This window comes from Salmo salar, chromosome ssa09 (assembly GCF_905237065.1).
Source record: "Salmo salar chromosome ssa09, Ssal_v3.1, whole genome shotgun sequence".
NCBI classification, from domain to species: Eukaryota; Metazoa; Chordata; class Actinopteri; order Salmoniformes; family Salmonidae; genus Salmo; species Salmo salar.
Genome location: NC_059450.1, coordinates 158,182,871 through 158,200,370, shown reverse-complemented (window position 1 = coordinate 158,200,370; position 17,500 = coordinate 158,182,871). Strand labels below are relative to the sequence as shown.

The 17,500-nt window shown below is 41.6% G+C and overlaps 1 protein-coding gene across 2 annotated transcripts in view; it reads right to left on the bottom strand.

The window, feature by feature from the left end:
* cdon (cell adhesion associated, oncogene regulated) overlaps nt 1–17,500 on the bottom strand; it is a 139,566-nt gene that overhangs the window by 67,226 nt on the left and 54,840 nt on the right. For both annotated transcript variants that reach the window (XM_045724932.1, XM_045724931.1), the window contains exon 2: nt 6,137–6,290. In XM_045724932.1, coding sequence (XP_045580888.1) covers nt 6,137–6,206 — 70 coding nt within the window. In that variant the 5' untranslated portion in view covers nt 6,207–6,290. The remainder of the gene's footprint in view (nt 1–6,136; nt 6,291–17,500) is intronic.

The following is a 17,500-nucleotide window of genomic DNA, read 5'->3' as shown; positions in this document are numbered from 1 at the left end:
GAAGCTCCTGGTTTAGATGAGAAGCTCCTGGTTTAGAAGCTCCTGGTTTAGATGAGAAGCTCCTGGTTTAGAAGCTCCTGGTTTAGAAGCTCCTGGTTGAGAAGGTCCTGGTTGAGAAGCTCCTGGTTGAGAAGCTCCTCGTTTAGAAGCTCCTCGTTTAGAAGCTCCTCGTTTAGAAGCTCCTGGTTTAGATGAGAAGCTCCTGGTTTAGAAGCTCCTAGTTTAGAAGCTCCTGGTTTAGAAGCTCCTAGTTTAGAAGCTCCTAGTTTAGAAGCTCTTGGTTTAGAAGCTCCTAGTTTAGAAGCTCCTGGTTTAGAAGCTCCTGGTTTAGATGAGAAGCTCCTGGTTCAGAAGCTCCTGGTTTAGAAGCTCCTGGTTTAGAAGCTCCTGGTTTAGATGAGAAGCTCCTGGTTTAGAAGCTCCTAGTTTAGAAGCTCCTGGTTTAGATGAGAAGCTCCTGGTTTAGAAGCTCCTGGTTTAGATGAGAAGCTCCTGGTTTAGAAGCTCCTAGTTTAGAAGCTCCTGGTTTAGATGAGAAGCTCCTAGTTTAGAAGCTCCTGGTTTAGATGAGAAGCTCCTGGTTGAGAAGCTCCTGGTTTAGAAGCTCCTTGTTTAGAAGCTTGTGGAATAGAAGCTCCTGGTTTAGAAGCTCCTGGTTTAGGTGAGAAGCTCCTGGTTGAGAAGCTCCTGGTTTAGAAGCTCCTGGTTTAGAAGCTTGTGGTTTAGAAGCTCCTAGTTTAGAAGCTCCTGGTTTAGAAGCTCCTGGTTTAGAAGCTCCTGGTTTAGAAGCTCCTGGTTTAGAAGCTCCTCGATTAGAAGCTCCTGGTTTAGAAGCTCTTGGTTTAGAAGCTCCTGGTTTAGATGAGAAGCTCCTGGTTTAGAAGCTCCTGGTTAAGAAGCTCCTGGTTTAGAAGCTCCTGGTTTAGATGAGAAGCTCCTGGTTTAGAAGCTCCTGGTTTAGAAGCTCCTCTTTTAGAAGCTCCTGGTTTCGATGAGAAGCTCCTGGTTTAGAAGCTTCAGGTTTAGAAGCTCCTGGTTTAGAAACTCCTGGTTTAGAAGCTCCTGGTTTAGAAGCTCCTGGTTTAGATGAGAAGCTCCTGGTTTAGAAGCTCCTGGTTTAGATGAGAAGCTCCTGGTTTAGAAGCTCCTGGTTTAGAAGCTCCTGGTTGAGAAGGTCCTGGTTGAGAAGCTCCTGGTTGAGAAGCTCCTGGTTTAGAAGCTCCTGGTTTAGAAGCTCCTGGTTTAGAAGCTCCTCGATTAGAAGCTCCTGGTTTAGAAGCTCTTGGTTTAGAAGCTCCTGGTTTAGATGAGAAGCTCCTGGTTTAGAAGCTCCTGGTTTAGAAGCTCCTGGTTAAGAAGCTCCTGGTTTAGAAGCTCCTGGTTTAGATGAGAAGCTCCTGGTTTAGAAGCTCCTGGTTTAGAAGCTCCTCGTTTAGAAGCTCCTGGTTTCGATGAGAAGCTCCTGGTTTAGAAGCTTCTGGTTTAGAAGCTCCTGGTTTAGAAACTCCTGGTTTAGAAGCTCCTGGTTTAGAAGCTCCTGGTTTAGATGAGAAGCTCCTGGTTTAGAAGCTCCTGGTTTAGATGAGAAGCTCCTGGTTTAGAAGCTCCTGGTTTAGAAGCTCCTGGTTGAGAAGGTCCTGGTTGAGAAGCTCCTGGTTGAGAAGCTCCTCGTTTAGAAGCTCCTCGTTTAGAAGCTCCTCGTTTAGAAGCTCCTGGTTTAGATGAGAAGCTCCTGGTTTAGAAGCTCCTGGTTTAGAAGCTCCTGGTTTAGAAGCTCCTAGTTTAGAAGCTCCTAGTTTAGAAGCTCTTGGTTTAGAAGCTCCTAGTTTAGAAGCTCCTGGTTTAGAAGCTCCTGGTTTAGATGAGAAGCTCCTGGTTCAGAAGCTCCTGGTTTAGAAGCTCCTGGTTTAGAAGCTCCTGGTTTAGATGAGAAGCTCCTGGTTTAGAAGCTCCTAGTTTAGAAGCTCCTGGTTTAGATGAGAAGCTCCTGGTTTAGAAGCTCCTGGTTTAGATGAGAAGCTCCTGGTTTAGAAGCTCCTAGTTTAGAAGCTCCTGGTTTAGATGAGAAGCTCCTAGTTTAGAAGCTCCTGGTTTAGATGAGAAGCTCCTGGTTTAGAAGCTCCTGGTTTAGATGCTCCTGGTTTAGATGAGAAGCTCCTGGTTGAGAAGCTCCTGGTTTAGAAGCTCCTTGTTTAGAAGCTTGTGGAATAGAAGCTCCTGGTTTAGAAGCTTTTGGTTTAGAAGCTCCTGTTTTAGGTGAGAAGCTCCTGGTTGAGAAGCTCCTGGTTTAGAAGCTCCTGGTTTAGAAGCTTGTGGTTTAGAAGCTCCTGGTTTAGAAGCTCCTGGTTTAGAAGCTCCTGGTTTAGAAGCTCCTGGTTTAGAAGCTCCTCGATTAGAAGCTCCTGGTTTAGAAGCTCTTGGTTTAGAAGCTCCTGGTTTAGATGAGAAGCTCCTGGTTTAGAAGCTCCTGGTTAAGAAGCTCCTGGTTTAGAAGCTCCTGGTTTAGATGAGAAGCTCCTGGTTTAGAAGCTCCTGGTTTAGATGAGAAGCTCCTGGTTTAGAAGCTCCTGGTTTAGAAGCTCCTGGTTTAGAAACTCCTGGTTTAGAAGCTCCTGGTTTAGAAGCTCCTGGTTTAGATGAGAAGCTCCTGGTTTAGAAGCTCCTGGTTTAGATGAGAAGCTCCTGGTTTAGAAGCTCCTGGTTTAGAAGCTCCTGGTTGAGAAGGTCCTGGTTGAGAAGCTCCTGGTTGAGAAGCTCCTCGTTTAGAAGCTCCTCGTTTAGAAGCTCCTCGTTTAGAAGCTCCTCGTTTAGAAGCTCCTGGTTTAGAAGCTCCTCGTTTAGAAGCTCCTCGTTTAGAAGCTCCTCGTTTAGAAGCTCCTCGTTTAGAAGCTCCTCGTTTAGAAGCTCCTCGTTTAGAAGCTCCTCGTTTAGAAGCTCCTCGTTTAGAAGCTCCTCGTTTAGAAGCTCCTCGTTTAGAAGCTCCTCGTTTAGAAGCTCCTATGTAGTTTGAATTGCTATCCTTATTTTGTTAGTCTACATACTATTTTTACGGGATGCTAGTAGCTGCACACATGAAGCCACGGAGCTCTAGTTTTGTCCACTGGGGGTACAGGTGCTGCCAACTTTCAGTTGACGGCATTAGCTAGCACATGGATTTGGTCACACCTGTTTTATCTTTTGGTAAATTCTGTTTTCCCAGGTTTTATTTTTCCCCCGATTTCCAAGTTTTCCTTATTTTATTCAGGTTTTCACTCTGAAAATCACACGTTTTATACAAAAAAACGACATACATTGGATGTTGGAAGTCCACAACAATGCTTATACCACATCAGGAGACCGCTTTTGAGTAATAAAAAAATTAAAAAAAACGATATTTGGAGGTTGTAATTGACCTTTAATTCGATGGCAAGAGACCGTTGTGTCTGGCTATTGGTGTTTTTGTACTGTACAATGTACACTGTAAGGTATACAAATCATCATGATATCATTCTGCCAGGTAGGCCTACTTCACAGTCAACATTGGGAAGGTTTTTGGGGGAAATCCTATATAGAAATGTCCATTCAAACAGTGCATGATGGCAAAAGATTCAACCGAAACCAACCAAAAATGAATGTCGCACTTGCAAAGCAAAAGGGTCGCAAACGTGAGTTTTGAGCCCTGAGAAGGAATGAGGCATTAGCTATAATACCTCCAAAGCTAGGGTAAACAGAAAAGATGCAAAAAACGTACCTGATTTAATCTGGTTATTACTCCTGCCCAGAAACTAGAATATGCATATAATTAGTCGATTTGGATAGAAAACACCCTAAAGTTTCTAAAACTGTTTGAATGGTGTCTGTGAGTATAACAGAACTCATATGGCAGGCCAAAACCTGAGAAGATTCTATATGGGAAGTGCCCTGTCTGACCATTTCTTGGCCTTCTGTAGCCTCTTTATCAAAAATACAGGATCTCTGCTGTAACGTGACATTTTCTAAGGCTTTCATTGGCTCTTAGAAGGCGCCAGAACTTTGAATGATAACTCTGCAGTCTCTGGGCGAAAAACGCAGGGGTTTTGGAGAGTGGTACTTCTGAGAACAATGGCACTGGCGTGCGCGCGTGCATGTGACGACTCCATTTTCTTCTATCAGTGTTTGAACGGATACAACGTCTCCCGGTTGGAATATTATCGCTATTTTACGAGAAAAATCGCATAAAAATTTATTTTAAACAGCGTTTGACATGCTTCGAAGTACGATAATGGAATATTTTGAAATGTTTTGTCACGAAATGCGCCGGCGCGTCACCCTTTGGATAGTGACTTGAACGCACGAACAAAACGGAGGTATTTGGATATAACTATGGATTATTTGGAACCAAAACAACATTGGGTGTTGAAGTAGAAGTCCTGGGAGTGCATTATGACGAAGAACAGCAAAGGTAATCCAATTTTTCTTATAGTAAATCTGAGTTTGGTGAGTGCCAAACTTGGTGGGTGTCAAAATAGCTAGCCGTGATGGCCGGGCTATCTACTCAGAATATTGCAAAATGTGCTTTCACCGAAAAGCTATTTTAAAATCGGACACCGCGATTGCATAAAGCAGTTCTGTATCTATAATTCTTAAAATAATTGTTATGTTTTTTGTCAACGTTTATCGTGAGTAATTTAGTAAATTCACCGGAAGTTTTCGGTGGATATGCTAGTTCTGAACAAAACATGCTAACGTAAAAAGCTGGTTTTTTATATAAATATGAACTTGATTGAACAAAACATGCATGTATTGTATAACATAATGTCCTAGGAGTGTCATCTGATGAAGATCATCAAAGGTTAGTGCTGCATTTAGCTGTGGTTTTGGTTTTTGTGACATATATGCTAGCTTGAAAAATGGGTGTGTGATTATTTCTGGCTGGGTACTCTCCTGACATAATCTAATGTTTTGCTTTCGTTGTAAAGCCTTTTTGAAATCGGACAATGTGGTTAGATAAAGGAGAGTCTTGTCTTTAAAATGGTGTAAAATAGTCATATATTTGAATCATTTTAGTTTTTGCATTTTTGAGGTATTTGTAATTCGCGCCACTCTATACCATTGGATATTGGTGAGGCGTTCCGCTAGCGGAACGTCTGTCCCGCCGTACACTCCACAGAGCTTTACGGAAGAGTGGCCAGAAAAAAATAAGCAACCATGTTTGGTGTTTGCCAAAAGGCATGTGGGAGACACCTCAAACATATGGAAGAAGGTATTCTGGTCAGATGAGACTAAAATTGAGCTTTTTGGCCATCAAGGAAAACGCTATGTCTGGCGCAAACCCAACACCTCTCATCACCCCGAGAACACCATCATGCTGTGGGGATGTTTTTTATCGGCAGGGACTGGAAAACTAGTCAGAATTGAAGGAATTATGGATGGCGCTAAATACAGGGAAATTCTTGAGGGAAACCTGTCTCAGTCTTCCAGAGATTTGAGACTGGGACGGAGGTTCACCTTCCAGCAGGACAATGACGCTAAGCATACTGCTAAAGCATCACTCGAGTGGTTTAAGGGGAAACATTTAAATGTCTTGGAACAGCCTAGTCAAAGCCCGGACCTTAATCCAATTGACAATCTGTGGTATGACTTAAAGATTCCTGTACACCAGCGGAACCCATCCAACTTGAAGGAGCTGGAACAGTTTAGCCTTGAAGAATGGGCAAAAATCCCAGTGGCTAGATGTGCCAAGCTTATAGAGACATACCCCAAGAGACTTGCAGCTGTAAATGCTGCAAATGGTGGCTCTAAAAGTATTGACTTTGGTGGGGTGAATAGTTATGCACGCTCAAGTTTTCAGTTTTTTTAAAAATAATTTCTTGTTTGTTTCACAATAAAAAATATTTTGCATCTTCAAGTGGTAGGCATGTTGTGTAAATCAAATGATACAAACCCCCCCAAAAAATCTATTTTAATTCCAGGTTGTAAGGCAACAAAATAGGAAAAATGCCAAGGGGGGGGGGGGGGGGTGAATACTTTCGCAAGCCACTGTACTACTGTAAATCCACCAATAGATCACTCATTCCTAAATCAACACACTTTTGATCGTTTCCTGAAGTTACAAAACACTTTAAAAGAAGAGGAATAAAGCCTTAAATAAAGGTGGACTGTTATTATCAGTACTTACCACAGCAGCTGAGTAGGAGTGCTTGGCTGAGACAAAGCACAGTGCAGAGAACCCTCAGACCACCAGCCATAGTGACCACTCAGCCCTGCTGATCGCCCGCCACCCAGCACACACACACACACACACACACACACCTGACGTCTGGTCAGCACACCTGCAACACACAGAGATAGACAGACAACAGAACATGATTAGAACAGGAACACAGCCAAGCTGCATGGGGTTTGATGCCCCATCTCTGTCTAGGCCCCATTACAGATCACAGATCATTCCCCCTCTCTGTCTAGGCCCCATTACAGATCACAGATCATTCCCCCTCTCTGTCTAGGCCCCATTACAGATCACAGATCATTCCCCCTCTCTGTCTAGGCCCCATTACAGATCTCTCTCTCTACCTAGGCCCCATTACAGATCTCTCTCTTTCTCTACCTAGGCCCCATTACAGATCTCTCTCTCTCTCTGTCTAGGCCCCATTACAGATCTCTCTCTCTCTCTATCTAGGCCCCATTACAGATCACAGATCATTCCCTCTATCTATCTAGGCCCCATTACATCTCTCTCTCTCTACCTAGGCCCCATTACAGATCTCTCTCTCTACCTAGGCCCCATTACAGATCTCTCTCTCTACCTAGGCCTCATTACAGACCTCTCTCTCTACCTAGGCCTCATTACAGATCTCTCTCTCTACCTAGGCCCCATTACAGATCACAGATCATTCCCCCTCTCTGTCTAGGCCCCATTACAGATCTCTCTCTCTATCTAGGCCCCATTACAGATCTCTCTCTCTACCTAGGCCCCATTACAGATCTCTCTCTCTCTCTACCTAGGCCCCATTACAGATCTCTCTCTCTGTCTAGGCCCCATTACAGATCTCACTCTCTACCGAGGCCCCATTACAGATCACAGATCATTCCCTCTATCTATCTAGGCCCCATTACATATCTCTCTCTCTACCTAGGCCCCATTACAGATCTCTCTCTCTACCTAGGCCCCATTACAGATCTCTCTCTCTCTACCTAGGCCCCATTACAGATCCCTCTCTCTACCTAGGCCCCATTACAGATCCCTCTCTCTACCTAGGCCCCATTACAGATCTCTCTCTCTACCTAGGCCCCATTACAGATCTCTCTCTCTACCTAGGCCCCATTACAGATCACAGATCATTCCCTCTCTCTATCTAGGCCCCATTACAGATCTCTCTCTCTCTACCTAGGCCCCATTACAGATCTCTCTCTCTACCTAGGCCCCATTACAGATCACAGATCATTCCCTCTATTTATCTAGGCCCATTAAATATCTCTCTCTCTACCTAGGCCCCATTACAGATCTCTCTCTCTACCTAGGCCCCATTACAGATCTCTCTCTCTACCTAGGCCCCATTACAGATCTCTCTCTCTACCTAGGCCCCATTACAGATCTCTCTCTCTATCTAGGTACAGACACGATGAGATAATGCAGAAATAGAGACATGTATTGATAACTACATGTAACCAGCCAAACAGTCTCAAAGGATGTATACTTTATAAGGCACTTTATAAGGGAATAGGGTGCTATTTCAGCTGCACTTTTAACCAGTCAGTAACACTACTAGTGAAATAAGTTTCCCCTCTGCTTGTCTCATTTCATCTCCCTCCTTGCCCAGCCCAGTGGAAGAAAAACCCTCGATATAGAACGGTAGATGTTCTAGAACAGTACTAATGATATAGAACAGTAGATGTTCTAGAACAGTACTAATTATATAGAACAGTAGATGTTCTAGAACAGTACTAATGATATAGAACGGTAGATGTTCTAGAACAGTACTAATTATATAGAACAGTAGATGTTCTAGAACAGTACTAATTATATAGAACAGTAGATGTTCTAGAACAGTACTAATGATATAGAATGGTAGATATTCTAGAACAGTACTAATGATATAGAACGGTAGATGTCCTAGAACAGTACTAATGATATAGAATGGTAGATATTCTAGAACAGTACTAATGATATAGAACGGTAGATATTCTAGAACAGTACTAATGATATAGAACAGTACTAATGATATAGAACGGTAGATATTCTAGAACAGTACTAATGATATAGAACGGTAGATGTTCTAGAACAGTACTAATGATATAGAACAGTAGATATTCTAGAACAGTACTAATGATATAGAACAGTACTAATGATATAGAATGGTAGATATTCTAGAACAGTACTAATGATATAGAACGGTAGATATTCTAGAACAGTACTAATGATATAGAACGGTAGATGTTCTAGAACAGTACTAATGATATAGAACAGTACTAATGATATAGAACGGTAGATATTCTAGAACAGTACTAATGATATAGAACGGTAGATGTTCTAGAACAGTACTAATGATATAGAACAGTAGATATTCTAGAACAGTACTAATGATATAGAACAGTACTAATGATATAGAATGGTAGATATTCTAGAACAGTACTAATGATATAGAACGGTAGATATTCTAGAACAGTACTAATGATATAGAACGGTAGATGTTCTAGAACAGTACTAATGATATAGAATGGTAGATATTCTAGAACAGTACTAATGATATAGAATGGTAGATGTTCTAGAACAGTACTAATGATATAGAATGGTAGATATTCTAGAACAGTACTAATGATATAGAACGGTAGATGTTCTAGAACTGTACTAATGATATAGAACAGTAGATGCTTGTCTCATTTCATCTCCCTCCTTGCCCAGCCCAGTGGAAAACCCCCCCTCTATTAAGCCCTGTGATTAATCCCAAACACCATTCCTCCTGATCGTCATGACATATTCTCTTTACACACCCCTTGATCTCACACACTCCTTGCCTTTTACACCCCCCCCTCCCCACCCACCCAATGAACTAGTGCTGAAGAGATTCTCCTCTCTGCTCTCAATATCACTCTCTAGTCACACAGGACTAACCCCTCAAAGGCTCACTGTAGCTTGAAGACATACACACACACACACACACACACACACACACACACACACACACACACACACACACACACACACACACACACACACACACACACACACACACACACACACACACACACACACACACTCCCAGGCCCAGTGTAGCCTGAAGCTGTGGTACAGACACACAGAGATTTCTACCAAAAAAGTATTAAATTAGAAATAAAAAAATTACAAATTCCTTCTAGACAACTTCCTGGACTAAACGTTTCACTGTAATAGTGAAGGTGTAAACTTGGCAGTAGAAAACATAAACAGTATATTTGAATTATCAGCTTCTCTATCAAATGTAAAAATGTAAAGCAGACAACCTAAGAAAATTAACAACAATGACAAATGGTTTGATGAAGAATGTAAAAACTTTATAAAGAAATGTAGAGTCTACGCCTTCATTACGGTGAATCACTAAAACAATACAGAAATACACTACGGAATAAGAAGGAACAGCACGTCAGAAATCAGCTCAATGTAAATGAAGAATCCATAGAATCGAACCACTTCTGGGAACATTGGAAAACACTAAACAAACAACAACATAAATAATTATCTATCCAGAATGGAGATGTATGGGTCAACCACTTCTCCAATCTGATTGGATCTATAACAAAGAACAAACATCTAAAAAAAATACATGATCAAATACAAATCTTAGAATCAACTATTAAAGATGACCAGAACCCACTGGATTCTCCAATTACATTGAATGAGCTGCAGGACAAGATACAAACCCTCCAACCCCAAAAAGGCCTGTGGTGTTGATGGTATCCTCAATGAAATGATAAAATATACAGACCACAAATTCCAATTGTCTATACTAAAACTCTTTAACATCATCCTCAGCTCTGGCATCTTCCCCAATATTTGGAACCAAGGACTGATCACCCCAATCCACAAAAGTGGAGACAAATTTGACCCCAATAACTACCGTGGGATATGCATCAACAGCAACCTTGGGAAAATCTTCTGCATCATCATTAAAAGCAGACTAGTGTATTTCAGATTCTGTCAGACCTGGGTCCTGACAGTAAATCTCAGTAAGACCAAAATACTGGTGTTCCAAAAAAGGTCCAGTTGCCAGGAACACGAATACAAATTCCATCTAGACACCGTTGCCCTGGAGCACACAAAACGATCCATACCTCGGCCTAAACATCAGCGCCACAGGTAACTTCCACAAAGCTGTGAACGATCTGAGAGACAAGGCAAGAAGGGTCTTGTATGCCATCAAAAGGAACATAAAATTCGACATACCAAATAGGACCTTGATAAAAATACTTGAATCAGTTATAGAACCCATTGCCGTTTATGGATGTGAGGTCTGGGGTCTGCTCACCAACCAAGAATTCACCAAATGGGACAAACACCAAATTGAGACTCTGCATGCAGAATTCTGCAAAAATATCCTCAGTGTAAAACGTAAAACACAGAATAATGCATCCAGAGCAGAATTAGGCCGACACCCACTAATTATCAAAATCCAGAAAAGAGACGTTAAATTCTACAACCACCTAAAAGGAAGCGATTCCCAAACCTTCCATAACAAAGCCATCACCTACAGAGAGATGAACCTGGAGAAGAGTCCCCTAAGCAAGCTGGTCCTGGGGCTCTGTTCACAAACACAAACAGACCCCACCGAGCCATCATCTCCCTCTCCTCAGCACTAATGATATAGAACGGTAGATATTCTAGAACAGCACTAATGATATAGAACGGTAGATGTTCTAGAACAGTACTAATGATATAGAACGGTAGATGTTCTAGAACAGTACTAATGATATAGAATGGTAGATATTCTAGAACAGCACTAATGATATAGAATGGTAGATGTTCTAGAACAGTACTAATGATATAGAATGGTAGATATTCTAGAACAGCACTAATGATATAGAATGGTAGATGTTCTAGAACAGTACTAATGATATAGAATGGTAGATATTCTAGAACAGTACTAATGATATAGAACAGTACTAATGATATAGAACAGTAGATGTTCTAGAACAGCACTAATGATATAGAACGGTAGATGTTCTAGAACAGCACTAATGATATAGAACGGTAGATGTTCTAGAACAGTACTAATGATATAGAATGGTAGATATTCTAGAACAGCACTAATGATATAGAATGGTAGATGTTCTAGAACAGTACTAATGATATAGAATGGTAGATATTCTAGAACAGTACTAATGATATAGAACGGTAGATGTTCTAGAACAGTACTAATGATATAGAACAGTAGATGTTCTAGAACAGTACTAATGATATAGAACAGTAGATGTTCTAGAACAGTACTAATGATATATAACAGTAGATGTTCTAGAACAGTACTAATGATATAGAACAGTAGATGTTCTAGAACAGTACTAATGATATAGAACGGTAGATGTTCTAGAACAGTACTAATGATATAGAACAGTACTAATGATATAGAACGGTAGATGTTCTAGAACAGTACTAATGATATAGAGCAGTAGTTGTTCTAGAACAGTACTAATGATATAGAACAGTACTAATGATACAGAGCAGTAGATGTTCTAGAACAGTACTAAGGATATAGAACAGTACTAATGATATAGAATGGTAGATCTCCTAGAACAGTACTAATTATATAGAACAGTAGATGTTCTAGAACAGTACTAATTATATAGAACAGTACTAATTATACAGAGCAGTAGATGTTCTAGAAGAGTACTAAGGATATAGAACAGTAGATGTTCTAGAACAGTACTAATGATATAGAACAGTAGATGTTCTAGAACAGTATTAATGATATAGAACGGTAGATTTTCTATAACAGTACTAATGATATAGAGCACTAGATGTTCTAGAACAGTAATAATGACATATAACAGTAGATGTTCTAGAACAGTGTTAATGATATAGAACGGAAGATGTTCTAGAACAGTACTAATGATATAGAACGGTAGATGTTCTAGAACAGTACTAATGATATAGAACGGTTGATGTTCTAGAACAGTACTAATGATATAGAACGGTAGATGTTCTAGAACAGTACTAATGATATAGAACGGTAGATGTTCTAGAACAGTACTAATGATATAGAACAGTAGATGTTCTAGAACAGTACTAATGATATAGAACAGTAGATGTTCTAGACAGTACTAATGATATAGAACGGTAGATTTTCTATAACAGTACTAATGATATAGAATGGTAGATGTTCTAGAACAGTACTAATGATAGAGAATGGTAGATGTTCTAGAACAGTACTAATGATATAGAACAGTAGATGTTCTAGAACAGTACTAATGATATAGAGCAGTAGATGTTCTAGAAGAGTACTAATGATGTAGAACAGTAGATGTTCTAGAACCGTACTAATGATATAGAAAAGTAGATTTTCTAGAACAGTACTAATGATATAGAACAGTACTAATGATATAGAACAGTACTAATGATACAGAACAGTAGGTGTTCTAGAATAGTACTAATGATACAGAGCAGTATATGTTGTAGAACAGTACTAATGTTCTAGAACAGCACTAATGATACAGAGCAGTAGTTGTTCTAGAACAGTACTAATGATATAGAACAGTACTAATGATACAGAGCAGTAGATGTTCTAGAACAGTACTAAGGATATAGAACAGTACTAATGATATAGAATGGTAGATCTCCTAGAACAGTACTAATTATATAGAACAGTAGATGTTCTAGAACAGTACTAATGATATAGAACAGTACTAATTATACAGAGCAGTAGATGTTCTAGAACAGTACTAAGGATATAGAACAGTAGATGTTCTAGAACAGTACTAATGATATAGAACAGTAGATGTTCTAGAACAGTATTAATGATATAGAACAGTAGATTTTCTATAACAGTACTAATGATATAGAGCACTAGATGTTCTAGAACAGTAATAATGACATATAAAAGTAGATGTTCTAGAACAGTGCTAATGATATAGAACGGAAGATGTTCTAGAACAGTACTAATGATATAGAACGGTAGATGTTCTAGAACAGTACTAATGATATAGAACGGTTGATGTTCTAGAACAGTACTAATGATATAGAACGGTAGATGTTCTAGAACAGTACTAATGATATAGAATGGTAGATGTTCTAGAACAGTACTAATGATATAGAACAGTAGATATTCTAGAACAGTACTAATGATATAGAACAGTAGATGTTCTAGACAGTACTAATGATATAGAACTGTAGATTTTCTATAACAGTACTAATGATATAGAACTGTAGATTTTCTATAACAGTACTAATGATATAGAGCACTAGATGTTCTAGAACAGTAATAATGACATATAACAGTAGATGTTCTAGAACAGTGCTAATGATATAGAATGGTAGATGTTCTAGAACAGTACTAATGATATAGAACGGTTGATGTTCTAGAACAGTACTAATGATATAGAACGGTAGATGTTCTAGAACAGTACTAATGATATAGAACAGTAGATGTTCTAGTACAGTACTAATGATATAGAACAGTAGATGTTCTAGAACAGTACTAATGATATAGAACAGTAGATGTTCTAGAACAGTACTAATGATATAGAACAGTAGATGTTCTAGAACAGTACTAATGATATAGAACAGTAGATGTTCTAGAACAGTACTAATGATATAGAACGGTAGATGTTCTAGAACAGTACTAATGATATAGAACAGTACTAATGATATAGAACGGTAGATGTTCTAGAACAGTACTAATGATATAGAATGGTAGATGTTCTAGAACAGTACTAATGATATAGAACAGTAGATGTTCTAGAACAGTACTAATGATATAGAACAGTACTAATGATATAGAATGGTAGATGTTCTAGAACAGTACTAATGATATAGAACAGTACTAATGATATAGAACAGTACTAATGATATAGAACGGTAGATGTTCTAGAACAGTACTAATGATATAGAACGGTAGCTGTTCTAGAACAGTACTAATGATATAGAACAGTAGATGTTCTAGAACAGTACTGATGATATAGAACAGTACTAATGATACAGAGCAGTAGATGTTCTAGAACAGTACTAATGATACAGAGCAGTAGATGTTCTAGAACAGTACTAATGATACAGAGCAGTAGATGTTCTAGAACAGTACTAATGATACAGAGCAGTAGATGTTCTAGAACAGTACTAATGATACAGAGCAGTAGATGTTCTAGAACAGTACTAATGATACAGAGCAGTAGATGTTCTAGAATAGTACTAATGATACAGAGCAGTAGATGTTCTAGAACAGTACTAATGATATAGAACAGTACTAATGATATAGAACAGTACTAATGATACAGAGCAGTATGACTCATCCTATACCCCTATGCATTCCTAAACATCTGCTCTACATAAACTACACCGCACATCAGAGGGACAAAAGATGTCGTGCAAGTGTCTTAGTGTGTGTGTGTGTGTGTGTGTGTGTGTGTGTGTGTGTGTGTGTGTGTGTGTGTGTGTGTGTGTGTGTGTGTGTGTGTGTGTGTGTGTGTGTGTGTCTGTATCCAGTCAGTCGGATCAAACCCTCAGCTCTGTGGAGGATAGCGTTTCTCCTCTCCAGCGAGTCCAGACAGGCCCTGAACACTACAACACAAGAAGACTGTCACCATGGCATCAGCAGAAACATCTCCCTCTCTCTACCCAGAATAATAATATATCATTACAATAATAACAACAGCGCTATAAAAGACCAGCCACAGACAGAGAGAGACAGAGAGAGACAGAAACAGAGACAAAAACAGACAGACAGAGAGAGACAGAGAGAGAGAGAGAGAGAGAGAGAGAGAGAGAGAGACACAGAGAGACAGAGACAGAGACAGGGAGAGACAGAGACAGAGAGACAGAGACAGAGAGAGAGAAAGAGAGACACAGAGAGAGAGAGAAAGAGAGACACAGAGAGACACAGAGAGAGAGAGGGGGAGAGAGAGAGAAAGAGAGACAGAGACAGAGAGAGAGACAGAGAGAGAGAGAAAGAGAGACAGAGAGAGACAGAGACAGAGAGAAAGAGAGACAGAGAGAGAGAGAGAGAAAGAGAGACACAGAGAGACACAGAGAGAGAGAGGGGGAGAGAGAGAGAGAGAGACAGAGAAAGAGAGAAAGAGAGAGGGGGAGAGAGAGAGAGAGAGAGAGAGAGAGAGAGGGGGAGAGAGAAGGGGAGACAGAGAGACAGAGAGACAGAGAGACAGGCGGTGTTACCACACTACAGTTCGATAGGAAACTAGAGTTGATACTGTAACTAACTCTTGATCTTCTAAGTGTTAACCCCTTTCTAATCCCTGACAGAACCCACGTTTGTGTAAACCACGCGTCTGCTTATCACTCTCAGCGATCTGGCACAACGAGGAAACAACAGAACAGGGGCCATCCTTCCTGACTCTGTTGGATTTTTCTCCTTCCATCCATCCTGATCCATCTCAGTCTGGCTGTCTGTCTCCTCTCCCCTAGGACTCACTGAGGAGATGAGATATCTTGTCTCGTTCATCTGAGAACAGCATCCTGATGCAGGCAAAGCAGGGCAGAGGAAGGACAGCGGGGATATGAAAGGTAATTCTCTCTTTCTCTGCCCTGCTCAGACACCACACAGGCCGCTGGATTAGATGGCTGGCTGCAACATGCCCACGGCCCCATTCACAAAAGGGAAGTCCCCTGTTGAACGGAGTCTGATCTGATGATCTGATCAGAGCAGAGAGCTGGAAAACTGTTTCCTTCCTCTACTGCTGCTGGCTGGCTACTCCCCAGTCCTAACACTGATACCCTGCCAGTCTACTCCCTAGTCCTAACACTGATACCCTGCCAGTCTACTCCCTAGTCCTAACACTGATACCCTGCCAGTCTACTCCCTAGTCCTAACGCTGATACCCTGCCAGTCTACTCCCTAGTCCTAACGCTGATACCCTGCCAGTCTACTCCCTAGTCCTAACGCTGATACCCTGCCAGTTTACTCCCTAGTCCTAACGCTGATACCCTGCCAGTCTACTCCCTAGTCCTAACACTGATACCCTGCCAGTCTACTCCCTAGTCCTAACGCTGATACCCTGCCAGTCTACTCCCTAGTCCTAACACTGATACCCTGCCAGTCTACTCCCTAGTCCTAACACTGATACCCTGCCAGTCTACTCCCTAGTCCTAACGCTGATACCCTGCCAGTCTACTCCCTAGTCCTAACGCTGATACCCTGCCAGTCTACTCCCTAGTCCTAACGCTGATACCCTGCCAGTCTACTCCCTAGTCCTAACGCTGATACCCTGCCAGTTTACTCCCTAGTCCTAACGCTGATACCCTGCCAGTCTACTCCCTAGTCCTAACACTGATACCCTGCCAGTCTACTCCCTAGTCCTAACACTGATACCCTGCCAGTCTACTCCCTAGTCCTAACACTGATACCCTGCCAGTCTACTCCCTAGTCCTAACGCTGATACCCTGCCAGTCTACTCCCTAGTCCTAACGCTGATACCCTGCCAGTCTACTCCCTAGTCCTAACACTGATACCCTGCCAGTCTACTCCCTAGTCCTAACGCTGATACCCTGCCAGTCTACTCCCTAGTCCTAACGCTGATACCCTGCCAGTTTACTCCCTAGTCCTAACGCTGATACCCTGCCAGTCTACTCCCTAGTCCTAACGCTGATACCCTGCCAGTCTACTCCCTAGTCCTAACGCTGATACCCTGCCAGTCTACTCCCTAGTCCTAACGCTGATACCCTGCCAGTCTACTCCCTAGTCCTAACGCTGATACCCTGCCAGTCTACTCCCTAGTCCTAACGCTGATACCCTGCCAGTCTACTCCCTAGTCCTAACGCTGATACCCTGCCAGTCTACTCCCTAGTCCTAACGCTGATACCCTGCCAGTCTACTCCCTAGTCCTAACGCTGATACCCTGCCAGTCTACTCCCTAGTCCTAACGCTGATACCCTGCCAGTCTACTCCCTAGTCCTAACGCTGATACCCTGCCAGTCTACTCCCTAGTCCTAACGCTGATACCCTGCCAGTCTACTCCCTAGTCCTAACGCTGATACCCTGCCAGTCTACTCCCTAGTCCTAACGCTGATACCCTGCCAGTCTATTCTCTCTCTCTCTTTGGTCTTGTCTCTCTTTTATCTATCTGGTTTCTCTCCCTCTCCCCTACCCACCCCCCTCTCTCCCCCCTGTCTCTCCCTCTCCCCTACCCACCCCCCTCTCTCCCCCTCCTGTCTCTCCCTCTCCCTCTCCCCTACCCATTCCCACTCTCTCTCTCTCTCCTCCCTTTCTCTTCCCCCTCTCACCCTCCAAGGCACCAGACCAGACTAGATGACTTAGTAAAGATCATATGTCCCAGACATTCATCCTCTACCCCTCCAGTCTTCTGTTCCTCTCTGAGAGAGAGAGAGAGAGAGATGGACAAAGAGAGT